The sequence below is a fragment of the Bombina bombina genome, chromosome 4, assembly GCF_027579735.1.
Source record: "Bombina bombina isolate aBomBom1 chromosome 4, aBomBom1.pri, whole genome shotgun sequence".
NCBI lineage: Eukaryota > Metazoa > Chordata > Amphibia > Anura > Bombinatoridae > Bombina > Bombina bombina.
This window is the reverse complement of record NC_069502.1, coordinates 686,394,877-686,416,001: the sequence shown is the minus strand read 5'-3', so window position 1 is coordinate 686,416,001 and position 21,125 is coordinate 686,394,877. Positions and strand designations below refer to the sequence as shown.

General features: G+C 38.8%; 1 protein-coding gene across 1 annotated transcript in view; it reads right to left on the bottom strand.

Moving 5' to 3' along the window:
• The window catches only part of FIG4 (FIG4 phosphoinositide 5-phosphatase), a 1,077,570-nt gene that overhangs the window by 558,978 nt on the left and 497,467 nt on the right, over positions 1 to 21,125 (bottom strand). Inside the window, exons 12-14 of the mRNA XM_053710848.1 lie at positions 8,392 to 8,525; positions 6,588 to 6,704; positions 5,602 to 5,647 (exon numbers count right to left, since the gene is read on the bottom strand). Of these exons, the coding sequence (XP_053566823.1) occupies positions 5,602 to 5,647; positions 6,588 to 6,704; positions 8,392 to 8,525 (297 nt within the window). The remainder of the gene's footprint in view (positions 1 to 5,601; positions 5,648 to 6,587; positions 6,705 to 8,391; positions 8,526 to 21,125) is intronic.

Genomic DNA, 21,125 nt, shown 5'->3' with positions numbered 1-21,125 from the left:
AAGCAAGAGCAGTGTTATATAGGTCAGAATGCATTAGAATAATAAGTTTCTTAGGCAGAATGCTCCATAACTGCAAGAAACTTATACAGAAATTAAATGCAGAAATAAACAGTAATATGCCAATTACAAAAAAAAAAACTTTAAAGAAAAGGAAACACTATCCCCTTCTAAAAAGAACTCATAAAAATGTATAAATTCAAAAATTATAAATGCAGAGATGCGGTAGTAAACAGTTTACCTGTTATCTAAATAGTGTACATAAGAAAGGAGGCGCGTGACAAACTGGTGTCATATAAAGTAAAAATGCACGCCAAAACATACACCATCACACCTAAGCACGCAGGCCGAAAGCCAATGTGCGTCAACGTACGTGCATGCGTCAAAAAAAGTAAGTGCGCAAAAATGATAAATACTTAATTTTAAAAGGGAATTACCTAAAAAATATATAACTGTTCCAAGGTCATATACACATATAATAAATATTTATAACAACCTAACAGGCTTATAAAGTAAAAATATAAAATGAAAAATAAAAGTACTTACCAATAGGCCCTCTGCTACTAAGGAAACCAGTAGGAAGCCAAAACCAGTGCTCAAACATAACAGCAGAGGCTCTGGAATAGGAGTATATTGACGAACCAACAGAACAAGGGAAAGTACAAGTCCCCGTGACTAAGTCCCAGAGGTGAAATACATCCCACTTCCAATACTCCAGATACATACCTCCAACAATCACTGTACACAGGAAATGGGCCTCAACTCAGTCTGACAAACCCTCTCACTGAAGATTCAAATCCACATCTTCATTCTTCAACTTCTTCCAACAATGGCAAAGACAAGACTATGTTGTCAGTGAGGTAGAAGGGTTTTATAGTGTTCCTGGGGTTTGGAAATCTTTGCCTCTGGTCCTAGGAAAGGTCAGAAAATTTCTGCTGTTTATTTGGCCTCTTGATTGAATCTCTCGATTCACAAGGTTTACTTAGAGTCAGGGCAGCCTCCACCGTAGCGGATTACTGCTCATTTTACTAGTGACCTGTACTCTGTGTTGGCGTGTATGCCTTTTATGTGCTATCTAATAAAGGAGCGTTTTTAATGCTATTTGGTGCTGGTTCGTTTCTTTGGCACCTACCCAGACCTATCCATTTGAGTGCAAGGATTCTGGCTTCTCCTATCTTGTTATTTTCTCAGGGAATCTGGTGAAATTTCCCTGTATCGTCTGTTTGCACCTGTTGAACCGGAACTTTCCCTTTTGGCCACAGCTCCCGCCGGGAGCGCTGAAGAGGGAACACTGAGCGGTGCTGCAGAGACAGCAGTGTTGACAACGCGGCACATCGGGTGAGTGTATCCACATACTACACGGAAGCGTTTACCGAAGGAATTTGCTGCTCATTTTACTAGGTCAGTTGCCACTTCTTGGCCTTTCAAGAATGAGGCTTCAGTTGACGAGATTTGCAAGGCGGCTACTTCTTTGCATACTTTTACAAAAATCTACAATTTTAAAGTTTTTGCTTCTTCTGAAGCAGCCTTTTGTAGGAAGGTTCTTCAGACAGCTGACTCAGTTTGCTTTTTTAAAGGGGTTGTGGATTTAAATTCTCAGTGAAGAAATATGTTTTTTAAATCCCTCCCTTTATGTTATTACTCATGGACTCCACAGCTTGGGTATTAGTTTCCAGGTGCAATAGATTGTGGATATTCTTACCACCTGAATGAAAGAAAACATCATTTAAGCTTACTTGATAAAATAATTTCTGTCATGGTGGTGAGAGTCCAGGAGACCCCACCCTTATGTTTTTTAGGAGTTCATTTTTTTTTTTAAGCACATCTTTTTTCCCCTGCTCCTTTATTGGCTCATATTCCTTTTTCTTCCCTCACTTTGCTTGGCTATAAATTAGACTAAGGTATGTGTGAGGTGGAAGGGGTTTAATAGGGCTCTTGGGGTTTGGGAATCTTTGCCTCCTCCTAGTGGTAGGGAAGAGTAATTCCCAGGAATAATAGATCTTGGACTCTCAACAACTGTATGAAAGAAAGAACTTTTAGCCATGAAATGCAGCACAGCAAAGAGTCTCAATATGCCGAGCATGGTCATGGTCGTTGATATGAGGGGCTCAAGGAAATCTCTTATTTTATTGTAAAGGTTATAGATTCTATAGTCAGCCTCTGGATGATCTCTCTGTTATTGAGAGCAATACAGCCCACATCTTGGCAGGAAAACCTTTGGTACTCTCCTGCGCCTTGTTTGTTGGGCAAGTAATACTCATTTATGATACTACAAAGAAGGCGGCGTTGCTGGCAGCGTCCGTGGACCCGGCTAATAGACCGGAAATGACACCGGTCTGCAGAACACAAGTTTAACCCACCAAGAAAACGGAGTGCCGTAGCTGTGGTGAAACCAAGCCACTTAGTCAGAATCCAAGGTACAAGAAGAAAGCAGGCACTGCAAAGAGGGTTCCATGTAAGTAAAATAATAATCCTTTATTTAGAAAATAGGTTAAAAAATTCCCAGCTACAAACGCTGGATACACGCAGAAAAAGACAATGGCAGGAGTGTATGAGAGACACTGTTTGCTGTCTGACTAGTTTCGCGTCCCTCTTAGACGCTTATTCATAGACTGATTTGTGATGTAAGGAAGCCTGCATAAAAAGGGGAACTTTCAGTTTAATTGGCTGCTCACTAAATACAATTTAATTAGATACAGCTATTTGTTTGTTAACCCTTGGTAGGCAGACCTCTCTATGGACACATCACAAAAGGAAAAATGTTAAAAACAAAGATAATGAACCTCTATTATCCTGATTGAAATATACAAATATATACAGTAATGTCACTTTAAGCAAAAAAAACACTGTAACAACAAAAGATGAGAAATACAAATTGTGAATAAAATAAATAAATTGAAAGACATAGAAACAGAAAATAAATCTGTCATGACAAAAGTCATAAACCTATTATAGCAAGAACATTAACATTAACCTATGTGGTGTGTATTAGAAAATAATTTAAATTATTATAAACCTAAATTGTTCTATATGTATAATCCAAAAATCAAAAACATGAGACACAAAATTAATTATCAATGAAATAGTTAATGTCACATTCACGGTTCATTCCTTGTGGTGACCGTGTTTTAAGCTTTAGCATCCAAAACAGTTCCTTTTTCTCTAAAATGTTGAATTTATTACCCCCTCTCATGGATGTGGTTGCAATATCTATAATTTTGATATTTATGTCTGCTTCATTTGTCATATGATAACCATTGAAGTGGTTAGCCACTGCCGAATCCTTATTATAATTTTTAACATCTCTAGTATGCTCATTGAATCTTTTACAGACCTCCCTAGAGGTTTGGCCTGTGTACTGCAGTTGGCACAGGTTGCAAGTAATAAGATAAACCACAAATGTGGTACAGCAGTTGGCATAAAAATCTATGGTATATTCGTTTCCTGTACTGTGACTAGAAAATTTGTCACCCTCATTGATGTGTGTACACATAAGGCAATTGCGTCTACCACATCTATAGTTTCCCTTATGTTGCAACCAATTTTGTTTAGTTACATCAGTTTTCATGACTAAACTGGGAGATATGGTCTGACCTAAAGTTTTACATTTTTTAGGAACATATTTGATGTTTTTAACATAGGGTTTCAAAGTGTCATCCCCTAAGAGGACATGTGAATGCTTTTTCAAGATTTTGATAATTTCATTATATTGTTTTGAGTAGGCTGTGGTGTATATTACCGCATCTTCAAAGCCAGATTTCTCTTTTTTCCTTGGATCATATTCTTTGGAGATACTATTGAATGCACTAATGTCTTTACGACACTTTTCAAGTGAATTAGTGTTATAGCCCCTGCACACTAATCTATTTTTTAATTCCAAAGATTGGGATTCATATATTTCATTAGATTTAGTGTTTCTGCGAATTCTGATAAACTGTCCCCTGGGTATTGCCCTAATTACATGTGTAGGGTGTTGGGAGGTGGCGTGCAAAATGGTATTCCCAGCTGTCTCTTTACGATATGTGCTGGTAATAATTATGTTGTCACTGATCTGAAGTGTTAAATCTAAATAGTTAACCTTGTTGTCACTGAACATACCAGTAAATTTGAGATTGAATAAGCGTCTAAGAGGGACGCGAAACTAGTCAGACAGCAAACAGTGTCTCTCATACACTCCTGCCATTGTCTTTTTCTGCGTGTATCCAGCGTTTGTAGCTGGGAATTTTTTAACCTATTTTCTAAATAAAGGATTATTATTTTACTTACATGGAACCCTCGTTGCAGTGCCTGCTTTCTTCTTGTACCTTGAATACTCATTTATGATTTTCACGTGGCTGTCTTCTATGTTGCCTCAATAAAATATACATAAATATTTAAGGAAGAAAGGGAAAACAATACACCCATATTGAACCAATTGTGCAACTAATCGGTTTAGGCTGTTTTTGGTGACTTTATAGTCACTTGCTATTGTTTTCTCCGAGATCTGTTTCTGACCTTCTGTTTTCGTCTTCATTATGGAGTTCACTACCTTCAGGAATTAAAACAGGTAATTTAGATACTGTAAACTGGTGAAAAGGTAGATTTGATTTTGGGTGGCATTTGCCAATTGCCTGCAAATGAGGTTTGTGTCTACATCTGTGCAAGGGATGTAGTGATATTTTTATAGCGATGAAGGTTTCATAACGATAATTTCTGGTTAGGAGACTGACTTAACGGCTTGATAAATGTAGCCCTATGTGGCTTAGCAGTTAAGGTCCATGTGAGTTACAATGGGTTTTCCATAGAAATTAAAGGACTCTCCTAATTGCATCATGTTGCTCGGCCATTGAGGGTTAAGATGACACCAAGTAACTCTGGAATGTTGCATCACATTTTAAAACATCTCCGACAACACACAAATGGAAAGCCAGATCAGCAGGTGATCCACAGGCTGCCATTTCAAAAGACTTGAATAATCTGGAATGAGCCACAATATAGCTCCGGCCCACCTGGTCTACTTCTCAGCATCCACAAAGGTTCTCTTAGCATACAGACTCCTGTCTTATATTCTCTTCCTATACTGGCCCTCTCTACCTCTCAAAATGCTTCATGTCTTTCTTCCACAATCATTATCCCTCCACTCTCCCAATAAACACTCCTCAATTTCTCTCAGCATCCTCAAAACCATTAATGCAAGTGCACTTAGTAACATGACTGCACCATCTTACCAAGGAGGCTTGAATTTAACAGATCATTATTTATAAAGTTAGGATAGGGAGTTTAAGTTTTTTTGTGTTTGCAATGAAAGGTAAATTTTCCAGTACACTGATCATGATACACATAAAAAAACAACAATAAGACAAAACAACAGAAAATACAAACACCTACAAGAGACTTCACTATTTGTAATTAGTTAACTTGATCAGCAGGAAACACATTTTTACTGTTTTACATTTACCATTTTTCTAATAATTTTTTTTGTTAGCGTCTGACCTAACAGCTTACATTTTACCATTTGTTATGATCTCCCTGCAAAAAAACAGTATTTAAGTCTTTCAGTAACGAGGTAGTACAAGTGCAGATTTAGAAAACAAATGCATATCACATTTAGGGCTTTAATCTTACCTGTAAACGTCCACATGGTCCAGCAACTCCTCCCAGCTCATTCCACCTACACAATTACATTATATTAGTAAGACTATTATTTTTTTCACTTAAAAATGGAAACCAGAGATTATTACTTCTCAAACTTCCAAGTCAAAGCAATGATCAAAACTATATAAACATATAATACCCAGAAAGGGAGCTCAGCAATGGGTTCATTATTTAAAGGGATACTGAACTAAAAACAATTCTTTCATGATTCAGATAGAGCATGCAATTTTAAGCAACTTTCTAATTTACTCCTATTATCAATTTTCTTTGTATCTTTATTTAAAAAAGCAGGAATGTAAGCTTACGTGCCGGCCCATTTTTGGTTCAGCACCTCAATAGTTGCTTGCTCATTGGTGTATAAATGTAGCCATCAATCAGCAAGCCCTAACCAGGTGCTTAACCAAATAAAGATACTAAAAGAACGAAGAAAAAATTATAATAGGAGTAAATTAGAAAGTTGCTTAAAATCGCATGCTCTATCTGATTCATGAAAGAAAACATTTGGGTTCAGTGTCCCTTTAACCAACAATAACAGGCCTGGGATTAGACACATAGGCATTCCTAAGAAATGTACAATTTGGTTGACTGAAGATCTCTGCATAAATTGCATTTCTTTTATATAGAAAAAAATTGTTCATTCCTTTCCGGTAAATCTTAATAGTTTCCAGCTATAAAAACAATGTAACAACTAAGCAATAATAAACACATCTTCCAAAAATGATTGCAGGTTGGTGCTCAAGTAGTATCCATAACCTTTATAACCCTAAAAATGTAGTTATTCAACCTGAAACTCAGAGTTTACAGCTAAACCCAGAATCTCAACTATTAAAAGGTGCCAGGTCTATACTTAAGACTGAGTAGTTATCAGCAAATTATGGTGAAAAACATACAGTGAATGTTGGATGTTCTACTAATATTGTTGTGTGTTTTTAACTCAAATGTATAGAAATACATACTTTTCATCAGGACGCAAGACACTGCAGTACGAGTCTGGTCGATTAACAAAGAAACCTGTTTTCTTCACAACGCTTTCAGCAATGATATTCAGCCGGTCTAGCACATTACACAGTTTACTGAAACACAGATTTAAAAAAGTTATATTGTTTACTACTAGATAGATAGATAGATAGATAGATAGATAGAATTTTAGTTAGCTGACTAGAGGCTGATTACATGTTAGTTTGTTGCCAAAGCAAAGGGAATTCAGTAAAACATAATAGTATCAAATGATTCTACAATATAACAATTGAAACAGCAATACATTTTTTATCACACAATTAAGTTAATAACATTCTGGTGGCACCCATCTAACTTACTGATATTTCACATGGAATAAAAATAAGTATGCAGTTGACTCAGTGACCTTGGACTGGAGTTAGTCGATATTTTGCTGTACATGATTACATCATACACCCATAACATAATTAAAATAAAGAGTTTGTGTAACTGAAGTACAGATGGGGGAATACTTATGGAATCTGACAATCTCTTCACATTTGCATTTATTTCACTGGTGTTTACACTACTACATACAAACACTACAATAATCCATATACAAATCTACATGTACTCTTCTAAATTACTTCTGAGCATCTATTGTGTGTCACTAACTTTTTACCACCTGCACCTGTATGTTACACTTCCACTCAAAATTCACCATATACAAAACTGATCAAATTGTCTTCCCTCTAATAGTCTATACTACAGCACTTACCTTACACATGAATATTAATACTATTAGATCCATTCACTAAGTCCAATGGTGTGGTATTACCTTTTACGCCCTACTGTACCTAAAACCTTCAACCCCGCAACTCAACTAGTACAGCTAACGTCTGTTATGACCTATGTGAGAGGTGTGTTTCTCTTGATTGTTAGTAATTGGTTGTTAGTTGTTTAAAAGTACTCTCATATAGTCAACAGAAGCCTGAGGAAACAGACAGATATGAGAAATGCGTTGCTTTCTGTTTTTTTACACACATAGGGTCAATATTAGACCCCCCTGTTTTTATGTGTATTTTATTAAATTGAAGTTTTAATTCACTTTGAGAGTATGAGCTTTTTTCCTGCATTGGAAAACAATTGGGAACACGGTTCTCACGCTGGAACAGTAAGCTGGAACACTGAAATCTCCCAGTCTGCCCCACTAAGCACACTTGGGTGCTGCTTTACTTGTGAGTACGCTATTCCACATTTACACCAAGTATAGTGTCAAAACAATATCACACAAGGGCTAGATTTAATAAAGCTGAGGCGGACAGGGCTGTGGCAGGGCGAAATTACCCGCAGGTATTCGCCATTGCACACAAGCGCAATTTTGCACTTGCATGCAATCACGCCCTCTGCCCGCGCACAGCCAATCAAGCGCGGGCAGGAGCTGTCAATCTCCTCGGGCTGACTAGACCGAGGAGATTGAATTTCGCCACCTTAGAGGTGGCGAAGAGGATAGGGAAGCGGCGGTCTGGTGACCGCTGCTTGATAAATCACGGCGAGCAAGTTCTTGAGAGAACTTGCAGCCGTAGGGCTTTCATAAATCTAGCCCTAGGAGGCGCCCTTGTTTTGTGATTTCTTTCACAGAGCTTACCTAACGGCTGTTAAGAAACACAGAATTCATCTATGCCTCAACAAAGTACTACAAAAATTGTTGTCAATCATATGTCAATCAGCTATTGCAACAATTTACTAACTGGCTAGAATTAGCAGGTATCTAACCAAATAAACAGACATGTTATGTAAAATAGACAGAAATGATCACTTTACCTTTTTGTATATTTGGCCATATCCCATGCGATATAAAGAATACAGTGCTCTGGAGGTAGAAACTGATTCAAATATCTTACAGCAGAAACTAATTCATCACTCAGAATCCTCTCGTGCTTCCTCTTTTCCCGCTCCTACATTTAAAACAGGCAAAATATTAATCCAATAACAAAATGCTATTGCAAGCATGTATACTTATGCCTGTATAATCTAGAAAGTAGAAAATGCATTATTGCACATGAAGATGTCAGTAGAAACGGAATAAAAGATTTAGGGCCAGATTACGAGTGGAGTGCTATTTATCGCTTTCGCTAGAGTGCTTAAAGTAAACTTTTTGCTTGCGCCAGGTTGCGCTGGTAAATATGAGCAAAGAAGACTGTGAAAATTTGTCTTTATTGTTTAACCTTTTCATGTTTTGTTAAAAAAACAATACACAAAAATACTCTGCTCTCATGGAACAATGGCAAACAAAACAAAGGTTTATCCAAAAATATATATAATTTGTTAAATATTTGTGTGGCACAACTATTGGCATCCTTTTACTCAATACTTTGTGCTACCTCTCTTTGCAAAGATAACTGCTCGGAGTCTTTTCCTATAATGCCTGAGGAGGTTGGAGAATACAAAGCAAAGAATCTGAAACCATTCCTCCATACATAATCTTCCTAGATCCTTTAAATTTTGAGGCCAACGCTGGTGGACTCCGCTCTTCAGTTCACCCCATAGGTTTTCTATGGGGTTCAAGTCAGGGGACTGGGATGGCCATGGAAGGACCTTGATTTTGTGGTCAGTAAACCATTTTAAGCTTTCTGGCAGAGGCAGTCAGGTTTTCATTTAATATCTGTTGATTAGAATCCATGATGCCATATATCCTAACAAAATGTCCAGGCCCTCTGGCAGAAAAGCAGTCCCAAATTAAAGAGCCACCAGAATATTTTACCATGGGCATGAGGTTTTTTTCCATATGGCTACCTCTCGGTGTGTGCCCAACCAACCTCTGGTGTTTATTGCCAAAAAGCTCTATTTTGGTTTCATCTGACCATCGAACCTGATCCCAGTTGAAGTTCTAATGTCTGGCAAACTGAAGACACTTGAGTTTATTTTTGGATGCGAGTAAAGGCTTGTTTCTTGAAACCCTTTCAAACAACGTGTGTTGATGTTGGTGACGTTGGATTGTAGTTTTGGAGACTTTCTGACCCCAAGATGCAAATAACTTCTGCAATTCTACAGCTATGATACTTGGAGATATTTTGGCCACTCAACCATCCTCTTCATAGTGAGTTGAACCAACATTTCCAGTTGACTGGAACTTCCTAATTATTGCCCTCATGGTGGAAATGGGCATCTTCGATGCTTTTACTATTCTCTTATAGCCACTTCCTATTTTGTAAAGCTCAACAATCTTTTGCCCCAAATCACAGCTATATTCCATGCTCTTACCCATTGTCATGAATGACTAATTGAATTTGGCCTGTGTATTAACTCATATTTATATCCCATGTGAAACTGGAAGTCATGGTTAAACAATTTCCTGTTCCTAGTCACCCAGAAGTACTAAAAAATTTAAAATAGCAATGGGAATGTACTTCAAAAATATTTTTCTCATATGAATTTATAGGGGTGCCAATAACTGTGGCACCCTTTTATTTTTATAAATCTGTGTTGCGTTTGCAATTGTTTGATATCTATGAGAGCAGAGTATGGATTTTCACAGCCTTCTTTGCTCATATTTACCAGTGCAACCCGACGCACACAAAAAGTTTACTATTTTTAACATCCTTCTTTGCTCATATTTACCAAGGGTGCCAATATCAGTGGAGGGCACTGTACATACATATACATCTTTAAACATGTATCTCAATGGTAAAGCCCTTTGCCTGCCTTTTTTATCTATCACCTGAGACCTCATATTTTTGAGCCCTTATAACTTTTTTATGCAATGATTTTTTTAAATAATTTTTATTAGATGGTGTTATTATTAGTGTAAGTGTACTATGTAATTTATTTTTAATGTGTTTTGTGAAACAGTTAACCATAGCTCTGAGGACAAGTTAACCCAACAAGCTTTAACTTGAATTGCGCTCAAGCGATCGTGTTTACATTCAACTTGTAATACCAGTGCAATTTAACCTGCATGCAAACAAATGCCAAACCCAATATTGTTCGCTGCGTAAACATTTCCGTTCCACTTGTAATCTGGCCCATAATGAATAAAACAAATAAATCCTTCAGACATCTTTCTCACGCTGTTTTTAGAGAACAGTAAGAGTTTTTTCTCATACTGAAAACTAGTAGTAACATACTAAAGAACAAATACATTGGATTTTTTATTTTCCAAAACAGCAACATACTATAGAACAAATACATTGGATTTTTATTTAAAAAAAAAAAGGCCACCTCCTGCTTCTGTCTAATGTGCTAATGTGTGATTTCACAGTCTGCAATCAAAGGGAAACTTCCTAAAACAATGTAGTCACTGGATGCAGACTGTCATAGATATATAGATATGCATCCTTATTGAAAAAAAATGTGCGATTATGTTAAAATTTTTATTAATCACATTACTATTTTAATTTAATGTAAAGAGTTAAAAAACATTTACTTACATTACATATTATAGTTGTACTAATAAATTGAACATTTACACTAGATGGTTGATTTCTGTAAAGCATGCCCTAAAAAACTTTTTTTCAATAAAAAACATAATTTATGCTTACCTGATAAATTTATTTCTCTTGTAGTGTATCCAGTCCACGGATCATCCATTACTTATGGGATATTAACTCCTCCCCAACAGGAAGTGCAAGAGGATTCACCCAGCAGAGCTGCTATATAGCTCCTCCCCTAACTGCCATTACCAGTCATTCGACCGAAAACATGCAGAGAAAGGAAAACCATAGGGTACAGTGGTGACTGTAGTTTAATGGAAAAATTACCTGCCTTAAAGTGACAGGGCGGGCCGTGGACTGGATACACTACAAGAGAAATAAATTTATCAGGTAAGCATAAATTATGTTTTCTCTTGTTAAGTGTATCCAGTCCACGGATCATCCATTACTTATGGGATACCAATACCAAAGCTAAAGTACACGGATGACGGGAGGGACAGGCAGGCTCTTTATACGGAAGGAACCACTGCCTGAAGAACCTTTCTCCCAAAAACAGCCTCCGAAGAAGCAAAAGTGTCAAATTTGTAAAATTTGGAAAAAGTATGAAGAGAAGACCAAGTTGCAGCCTTGCAAATCTGTTCAACAGAAGCCTCATTCTTAAAGGCCCAAGTGGAAGCCACAGCTCTAGTAGAATGTGCTGTAATTCTTTCAGGAGGCTGCTGTCCAGCAGTCTCATAGGCTAACCGTATTATGCTACGAAGCCAAAAGGAGAGAGAGGTAGCCGAAGCTTTTTGACCTCTCCTCTGACCAGAATAAACGACAAACAGGGAAGACGTTTGTCGAAAATCCTTAGTTGCCTGTAGATAAAATTTCAGGGCACGGACTACATCTAGATTGTGTAGCAGACGTTCCTTTTTCGAAGAAGGATTAGGACACAAAGATGTAACCACAATCTCTTGATTGATATTCCTGTTAGTGACCACCTTAGGTAGGAACCCAGGTTTAGTACGCAGAACTACCTTGTCTGAATGAAAAATCAGATAAGGAGAATCACAATGTAAGGCAGATAACTCAGAGACTCTTCGAGCCGAGGAAATCGCCATTAAAAACAGAACTTTCCAAGATAACAACTTGATATCAATGGAATGAAGGGGTTCAAACGGAACCCCCTGTAAAACATTAAGAACTAAGTTCAAACTCCATGGTGGAGCAACAGTTTTAAACACAGGCTTGATCCTAGCTAAAGCCTGACAAAAAGCTTGAACGTCCGGAACTTCTGACAGACGTTTGTGTAAAAGAATGGACAGAGCTGAAATCTGTCCCTTTAAGGAACTAGCGGATAAACCCTTTTCTAAACCTTCTTGTAGAAAAGACAATATCCTCGGAATCCTAACCTTACTCCATGAGTAACTCTTGGATTCGCACCAATATAAGTATTTGCGCCATATCTTATGGTAAATCTTTCTGGTAACAGGCTTCCTAGCCTGTATTAAGGTATCAATAACTGACTCAGAAAAACCACGTTTTGATAAAATCAAGCGTTCAATTTCCAAGCAGTCAGCTTCAGAGAAATTAGATTTTGATGTTTGAAGGGACCCTGGATCAGAAGGTCCTGTTTCAGAGGTAGCGACCAAGGTGGACAGGATGACATGTCCACTAGATCTGCATACCAAGTCCTGCGTGGCCATGCAGGCGCTATTAGAATCACTGATGCTCTCTCCTGTTTGATTCTGGCAATCAATCGAGGAAGCATCGGGAAGGGTGGAAACACATAAGCCATCCCGAAGGTCCAAGGTGCTGTCAAAGCATCTATCAGAACCGCTCCCGGATCCCTGGATCTGGACCCGTAACGAGGAAGCTTGGCGTTCTGTCGAGACGCCATGAGATCTATCTCTGGTTTGCCCCAACGTCGAAGTATTTGGGCAAAGACCTCCGGATGAAGTTCCCACTCCCCCGGATGAAAAGTCTGACGACTTAAGAAATCCGCCTCCCAGTTCTCCACTCCCGGGATGTGGATTGTTGACAGGTGGCAAGAATGAGACTCTGCCCAGCGAATTATCTTTGATACTTCCATCATTGCTAGGGAGCTTCTTGTCCCTCCCTGATGGTTGATGTAAGCTACAGTCGTGATGTTGTCCGACTGAAACCTGATGAACCCCCGAGTTGTTAACTGGGGCCAAGCCAGAAGGGCATTGAGAACTGCTCTCAATTCCAGAATGTTTATTGGTAGGAGACTCTCCTCCTGATTCCATTGTCCCTGAGCCTTCAGAGAATTCCAGACAGCGCCCCAACCTAGTAGGCTGGCGTCTGTTGTTACAATTGTCCAGTCCGGCCTGCTGAATGGCATCCCCTGGACAGATGTGGCCGAGAAAGCCACCATAGAAGAGAATTTCTGGTCTCTTGATCCAGATTCAGAGTAGGGGACAAGTCTGAGTAATCCCCATTCCACTGACTTAGCATGCACAATTGCAGCGGTCTGAGATGTAGACGTGCAAAGGGTACTATGTCCATTGCTGCTACCATTAAGCCGATCACCTCCATGCATTGAGCTACTGACGGGTGTTGAATGGAATGAAGGACACGGCATGCATTTTGAAGCTTTGTTAACCTGTCTTCTGTCAGGTAAATCTTCATTTCTACAGAATCTATAAGAGTCCCCAAGAAGGGAACTCTTGTGAGTGGAAAGAGAGAACTCTTCTTTTCGTTCACCTTCCATCCATGCGACCTTAGAAATGCCAGTACTAACTCTGTATGAGACTTGGCAGTTTGAAAGCTTGAAGCTTGTATCAGAATGTCGTCTAGGTACGGAGCTACCGCAATTCCTCGCGGTCTTAGTACCGCCAGAAGAGCACACAGAACCTTTGTGAAGATTCTCGGAGCCGTAGCCAATCCGAATGGAAGAGCTACAAACTGGTAATGCCTGTCTAGAAAGGCAAACCTTAGATACCGGTAATGATCTTTGTGAATCGGTATGTGAAGGTAAGCATCCTTTAAATCCACTGTGGTCATGTACTGACCCTTTTGGATCATGGGTAAAATTGTCCGAATAGTTTCCATTTTGAACGATGGAATTCTTAGGAATTTGTTTAGGATCTTTAAATCCAAGATTGGCCTGAAAGTTCCCTCTTTTTTGGGAACCACAAACAGATTTGAGTAAAACCCTTGTCCTTGTTCCGACCGCGGAACCGGATGGATCACTCCCATTAATAAAAGATCTTGTACGCAGCGTAGAAACGCCTCTTTCTTTATTTGGTTTGTTGACAACCTTGACAGATGAAATCTCCCTCTTGGGGGAGAGAATTTGAAGTCTAGAAGGTATCCCTGAGATATGATCTCTAACGCCCAGGGATCCTGGACATCTCTTGCCCAAGCCTGGGCGAAGAGAGAAAGTCTGCCCCCCACTAGATCCGTTCCCGGATCGGGGGCCCTCGATTCATGCTGTCTTAGGGGCAGCAGCAGGTTTCCTGGCCTGCTTGCCCTTGTTCCAGGACTGGTTAGGTCTCCAGCCTTGTCTGTAGCGAGCAACAGCTCCTTCCTGTTTTGGTGCAGAGGAAGTTGATGCTGCTCCTGCTTTGAAATTACGAAAGGAACGAAAATTAGACTGTCTAGCCTTAGGTTTGGCTCTGTCTTGAGGCAGGGCATGGCCTTTACCTCCTGTAATGTCAGCGATAATTTCTTTCAACCCGGGCCCGAATAAGGTCTGCCCTTTGAAAGGTATATTAAGCAATTTAGATTTAGAAGTAACGTCAGCTGACCAGGATTTTAGCCACAGTGCTCTGCGTGCCTGAATGGCGAATCCGGAATTCTTAGCCGTAAGTTTAGTTAAATGTACTACGGCATCTGAAATAAATGAGTTAGCTAACTTAAGGGCTTTAAGCTTGTGTGTAATCTCATCTAATGGAGCTGATTCAAGTGTCTCTTCCAGAGACTCAAACCAAAATGCTGCTGCAGCCGTGACAGGCGCAATGCATGCAAGAGGTTGCAATATAAAACCTTGTTGAACAAACATTTTCTTAAGGTAACCCTCTAACTTTTTATCCATTGGATCTGAAAAGGCACAGCTATCCTCCACCGGGATAGTGGCACGCTTAGCTAAAGTAGAAACTGCTCCCTCCACCTTAGGGACCGTTTGCCATAAGTCCCGTGTGGTGGCGTCTATTGGAAACATCTTTCTAAATATCGGAGGGGGTGAGAACGGCACACCGGGTCTATCCCACTCCTTAGTAACAATTTCAGTAAGTCTCTTAGGTATAGGAAAAACGTCAGTACTCGCCGGGTACCGCAAAATATTTATCCAACCTACACATTTTCTCTGGTATTGCAACTGTGTTACAATCATTCAGAGCCGCTAACACCTCCCCTAGTAATACACGGAGGTTTTCCAGCTTAAATTTAAAATTTGAAATATCTGAATCCAGTTTGTTTGGATCAGAACCGTCACCCGCAGAATGAAGCTCTCCGTCCTCATGTTCTGCAAATTGTGACGCAGTGTCTGACATGGCCCTAATATTATCAGCGCACTCTGTTCTCACCCCAGAGTGATCACGCTTACCTCTTAGTTCTGGTAATTTAGCCAAAACTTCAGTCATAACAGTAGCCATATCCTGTAATGTGATTTGTAATGGCCGCCCAGATGTACTCGGCGCTACAATATCACGCACCTCCCGAGCGGGAGATGCAGGTACTGACACGTGAGGCGAGTTAGTCGGCATAACTCTCCCCTCGTTGTTTGGTGAAATATGTTCAATTTGTACAGATTGACTTTTATTTAAAGTAGCATCAATACAGTTAGTACATAAATTTCTATTGGGCTCCACTTTGGCTTTAGCACATATAGCACAGATATCTTCCTCTGAATCAGACATGTTTAACACACTAGCAAATAAACTAGCAACTTGGAAATACTTTTCAAGTAATTTACTATAATATGAAAACGTACTGTGCCTATAAGAAGCACAGAAAAAGTTATGACAGTTGAAAATTAATAAACTGAAAAGTTATAACATCAAATCTTTGTAAAAAACACAATTTTAGCAAAGGATTGCTCCCATTAGCAAAGGATAACTAACCCTGATAGCAGAAAAAAAATACAGAAATAAACGTTTTTTTTATCACAGTCAACTACAATCTCACAGCTCTGCTGTGAGTGATTACCTCCCTCAAAACAAGTTTTGAAGACCCCTGAGTTCTGTAGAGATGAACCGGATCATGCAGGGAAGACAATAAACTTCTGACTGAATTTTTTGATGCGTAGCAAAAGCACCAAAAAAGGTCCCTCCCCCTCACACATAACAGTGAGAGAGATCAGTAAACTGTCATAAATTAAATAAAACGACTGCCAAGTGGAAAAAAATAGTGCCCAAAACATTTTTTCACCCAGTACCTCAGAAAATTAAACGATTTTACATGCCAGCAAAAAACGTTTAACATTAATAAATTGAGTGTTATTAAAAAGCCTGTTGCTAGTCCCTGCAAATTAGGCTAAAGTTTTATGCATACAGTATAATTCCAGTGAAGTGCCATTCCCCAGAATACTGAAGTGTAAAATATACATACATGACAGCCTGATACCAGTTGCTGCTACTGCATTTAAGGCTGAGTTTACATTATATCGGTATGGCAGAATTTTCTCATCAATTCCATTGTCAGAAAATAATAAGCTGCTACATACCTCTTTGCAGATTAATCTGCCCGCTGTCCCCTGATCTGAAGTTTACCTCTCCTCAGATGGCCGAGAAACAGCAATATGATCTTAACTACTCCGGCTAAAATCATAGAAAAACTCAGGTAGATTCTTCTTCAAATTCTACCAGAGAAGGAATAACACACTCCGGTGCTATTATAAAATAACAAACTTTTGATTGAAGGTATGAAACTAAGTATAATCACCACAGTCCTCTCACACATCCTATCTATTCGTTGGGTGCAAGAGAATGACTGGTAATGGCAGTTAGGGGAGGAGCTATATAGCAGCTCTGCTGGGTGAATCCTCTTGCACTTCCTGTTGGGGAGGAGTTAATATCCCATAAGTAATGGATGATCCGTGGACTGGATACACTTAACAAGAGAAAAAACCCCAAACAAACATAATTTATGCTTATCAGATAAATTAATTTCTTTCATGGTGGTGAGAATCCACAATCTATTACTCTTGGGAAATACTCTTCCCTGCCACTAGGAGGAGGTAAAGATTCCCAGACCCCAAGAGTTCTATTAAACCCCTCCCACCTCACTGGCAACTCATGTATAGCCATGCAAAAGAGGCAGGAAAAAAAATAAGAACAAAATAATATGAGCAGGGTAAATAGTAATAGTAAATTAGAAAATTGTTTAATATTGCATGATCTTTCTAAATCATGAAAGAAAAAAAATTGGGTTTCATGTCCCTTTAACATCAAAAAATATATAAAACCCTTAATTTTGGACAACCACAAAACACCTCAAGCGTTAAAATATTGTCTATTTTATATTGTCAAGACATCCGACGCGGAGCATCCTCTTCATCCGGAGTCTTCTTGAACAATGACCGGCCCTTTAAGTGACGTCATCCAAGATGGCGTCCCTTGAATTCCGATTGGCTGATAGAATTCTATCAGCCAATCGGAATTAAGGTAGGAAAAATCCTATTGGCTGATGCAATCAGCCAATAGGATTGAAGTTCAATCCTATTGGCTGATCCAATCAGCTAATAGGATTGAGCTTGCATTCTATAGGCTGATTGGAACAGCCAATAGAATGCAAGCTCAATTCAATTGGCTGATTGCATTAGCCAATAGGATTTTTCCAACCTTAATTCCGATTGGCTGATAGAATTCTATTAGCCAATCGGAATTAAAGGGACGACATCTTGGATGACGTCACTTAAAGGGCCGTCATTGCTCAATAAGACTCCGGATGAAGAGGATGCTCCGCGTCGGATGTCTTGAAGATGGAGCTGCTCCGCGCCGGATGGATGAAGATATTCTGCCCATCTGGAGGACCTCTTCTGGCCAGCTTCGATGAAGACTTCTGCCCGTCTGGAGGACCACTTCGCCCGGCTTCGTGGAGGACTTCGGCCCGGCTGGGTGAAGACGTCTCAAGGTAGGGTGATCTTCAAGGGGTTAGTGTTAGTTTTTTATTAAGGGGGGATTGGGTGGGTTTTAGAGTAGGGTTGGGTGTGTGGGTGGTGGGTTTTAATGTTGGGGGGGTATTGTACTTTTTTTTACAGGTAATAGAGCTGATTACTTTGGGGCAATGTCCCGCAAAATGCCCTTTTAAGGGCTATTCGTAATTTAGTATAGGGTAGGGATTTTTATTATTTTGGGGGGCTTTTTTATTTTATTAGGGGGATTAGATTAGGTGTAATTAGTTTAAAAAAATTGTAATTATTTTATTATTTTCTGTAATTTAGTGTTTGTTTGTTTTTGTACTTTAGATAATTGTTTTTAATTGTATTTTATTGTATTTAGTTTAGGGAATTTATTTAATTATAGTGTAGTGTTAGGTGTAATTGTAACTTAGGTTAGGTTTTATTTTACAGGTATATTTGTATTTATTTTAACTAGGAAGTTATTAAATAGTTAATAACTATTTAATAACTATTGTACCTAGTTAAAATAAATACAAAGTTGCCTGTAAAATAAAAATAAACCCTAAGATAGATACAATGTAACTATTAGTTATATTGTAGCTATCTTAGGGTTTACTTTATAGGTAAGTATTTAGTTTTAAATAGGAATAATTTATTTAATGATAGTAATTTTATTTAAATTATATTTACGTTAGTGGGTGTTAGGGTTAGGGTTAGACTTAGGTTTAGGGGTTAATAAATTTAATATAGTGTCTGCGACGTGGGGGGCGGCAGATTAGGGGTTAATAAATGTAGGTAGGTGGTGGCGGTGTAGGGGTTAATAAATATAATGTAGGTGGCGGTGTAGGGGGCGGCAGATTAGGGGTTAAACACTTTATTAGAGTTGCGGTGGGCTCCGGGAGCGACGGTTTAGGGTTTAATACATTTATTAGAGTTGCGGCGGTATAGGGGGGCAGATTAGGGGTAATATGTATAATGTAGGTGACGGCGGGCTCCGGGAGCAGCGGTTTAGGGGTTAAACACTTTAGTTGTGGCGGTGTAGGGGGGGCAGATTAGGGGTGTTTAGACTCGGGGTACATGTTAGGGTGTTAAGTGCAGACATTTACCATAGGAATCAATGGGATATCGGGCAGCAGCGAACATAAGCTTTCGCTGCTTTCCAACTTCCATTGATTCCTATGGCATCTGCCACCTCCAGGGCGGCGGATTGAAAACCAGGTACGCTGGGCCGGAAAAGTGCCGAGCGTACCTGGTAGGAATTTGATAACTTCCAAAAGTAGTCAGATTGTGCCGAACTTGCGTTCGGAACATCTGTAGTAATGTAAGCATCGATCTGTGTCAGACTGAGTCCGGCGGATCGCATGTTACGTCACTAAATTCTACTTTTGCCGGTCTGTAGGGTTTGATAAATAAGGCGAATCAGGCTCACCACAAATACGCTGCGGAATTCCAGCGTATTTGCGGTTGACAGCTTGATAAATAGAGGCCATTATATGTTAAATACCAAAAGTGTATTAAAAGCAATGAATGATTAAATTGCAATTAAAAAACCCTCATATACAGATACAAATAACATCATAGAGAAACAGTTATGGTGACATTAAGGAAGCCTATCTGCTACTGGGGGATAAACATACTTATAGAAAACTAAAAACGAATCCAACAAAAGTGTTTAAAGGGACAGTCAATTAAAAAAAAAAACCTGTCAAGATTCAGATTGGGTATGTAATTTTAAACAACATTCCAATTTACTTTTATCACCAATTTTGCTTTGTTCTCTTGGTATTCTTAGTTGAAACCTAAACCTAGAAGGTTCATATGCTAATTTCTTAGACCTTGAAGGCCGCCTCTAATCTAAATGCAGTTTATCACCACTAGAGAGCATTAGTTCATGTGTTTCATATAGATAACATTGAGCTCATGCACTTGAATTTACCATGGAGACAGCTCTGATTGGCTAAACTACAAGTCTGTCAAAAGAACTGAAATAAGGGGGCAGTATGCTGAGGCTAAGATACAAGGTAATTACAGAGGTAAAACGTGTATAATTATAACTGTGTTGGTTATGCAAACTGGGGAATTGGTAATTAAGGGATTATCTATCTTTTTAAACAACAAAAATTCTGGTGTTGACTGTCCCTTTAAAGTTCTGCATGATTCTTTGATTGCTCTGGCAAAAAGTCAGGGGATACTGGACAAATCGGAATTTGTTTTTTACAGGTGGTGGAACCTAGAATTGCAGTGTTCTACCACCTGCCGAAAATACACAAACAATTAGTTGATCCTCCAGGGCGCCCGATAGTTTTGGGAATAGGGTCCCTGACTAAGAAACTGTCTCAATACGTTGATACCATATTAAAACCCATGGTCCCTTGTCTACAGTCGTATATTAGAGATAGCACAGGTGTTATTAATCAACTTTCCAAGTGTCAATAGAATGATAACTATATGTGGATTACACTAGATGTTTCATCATTGTATACAGCTATACCACATGACTTGGGCATCTCAGCTGTAGAATATTATTTTAGAAACTATCTTTAATAATTTAATCCATTTATATATATATATATATATATATATATATATATATATATATTTCCATTTTAACTAAAGTGTACCTTTTAACTGTATACTATCCCAAATGAATTGAATTGTGTTTTGTGCATCTTTTCTATGATCTATAATTGCATAGACAATATTTTAATGCTTGAGGTGTTTTGTGGTTATTGTCCAAAATGAATGGTTTTATATATTTTTTTATGTTAATTTTTGTGCCTATTAGCGTTATTTACTGTTTTTTTCTTTAAATCACCTCCACATCAGATATGTTTAGTTTGTTCTAAGTACAGATAGGAGGAGCTGGATGACAGTAGACACTACCCTTTGCCTTTATATAGACGGTATTAATCTTCTGTGGGTAGCCTCTGATGAAGTAGGAAGCCTCCTAAGAAACGTGTTAGGCCACTCCCACCGTCTATGCATCACATACGGTCAGCTGTTTGTTTTTGCCGGCTGAAGCCTTTGAATAGCTGTTTGCTAGTTGGTGATGCTTT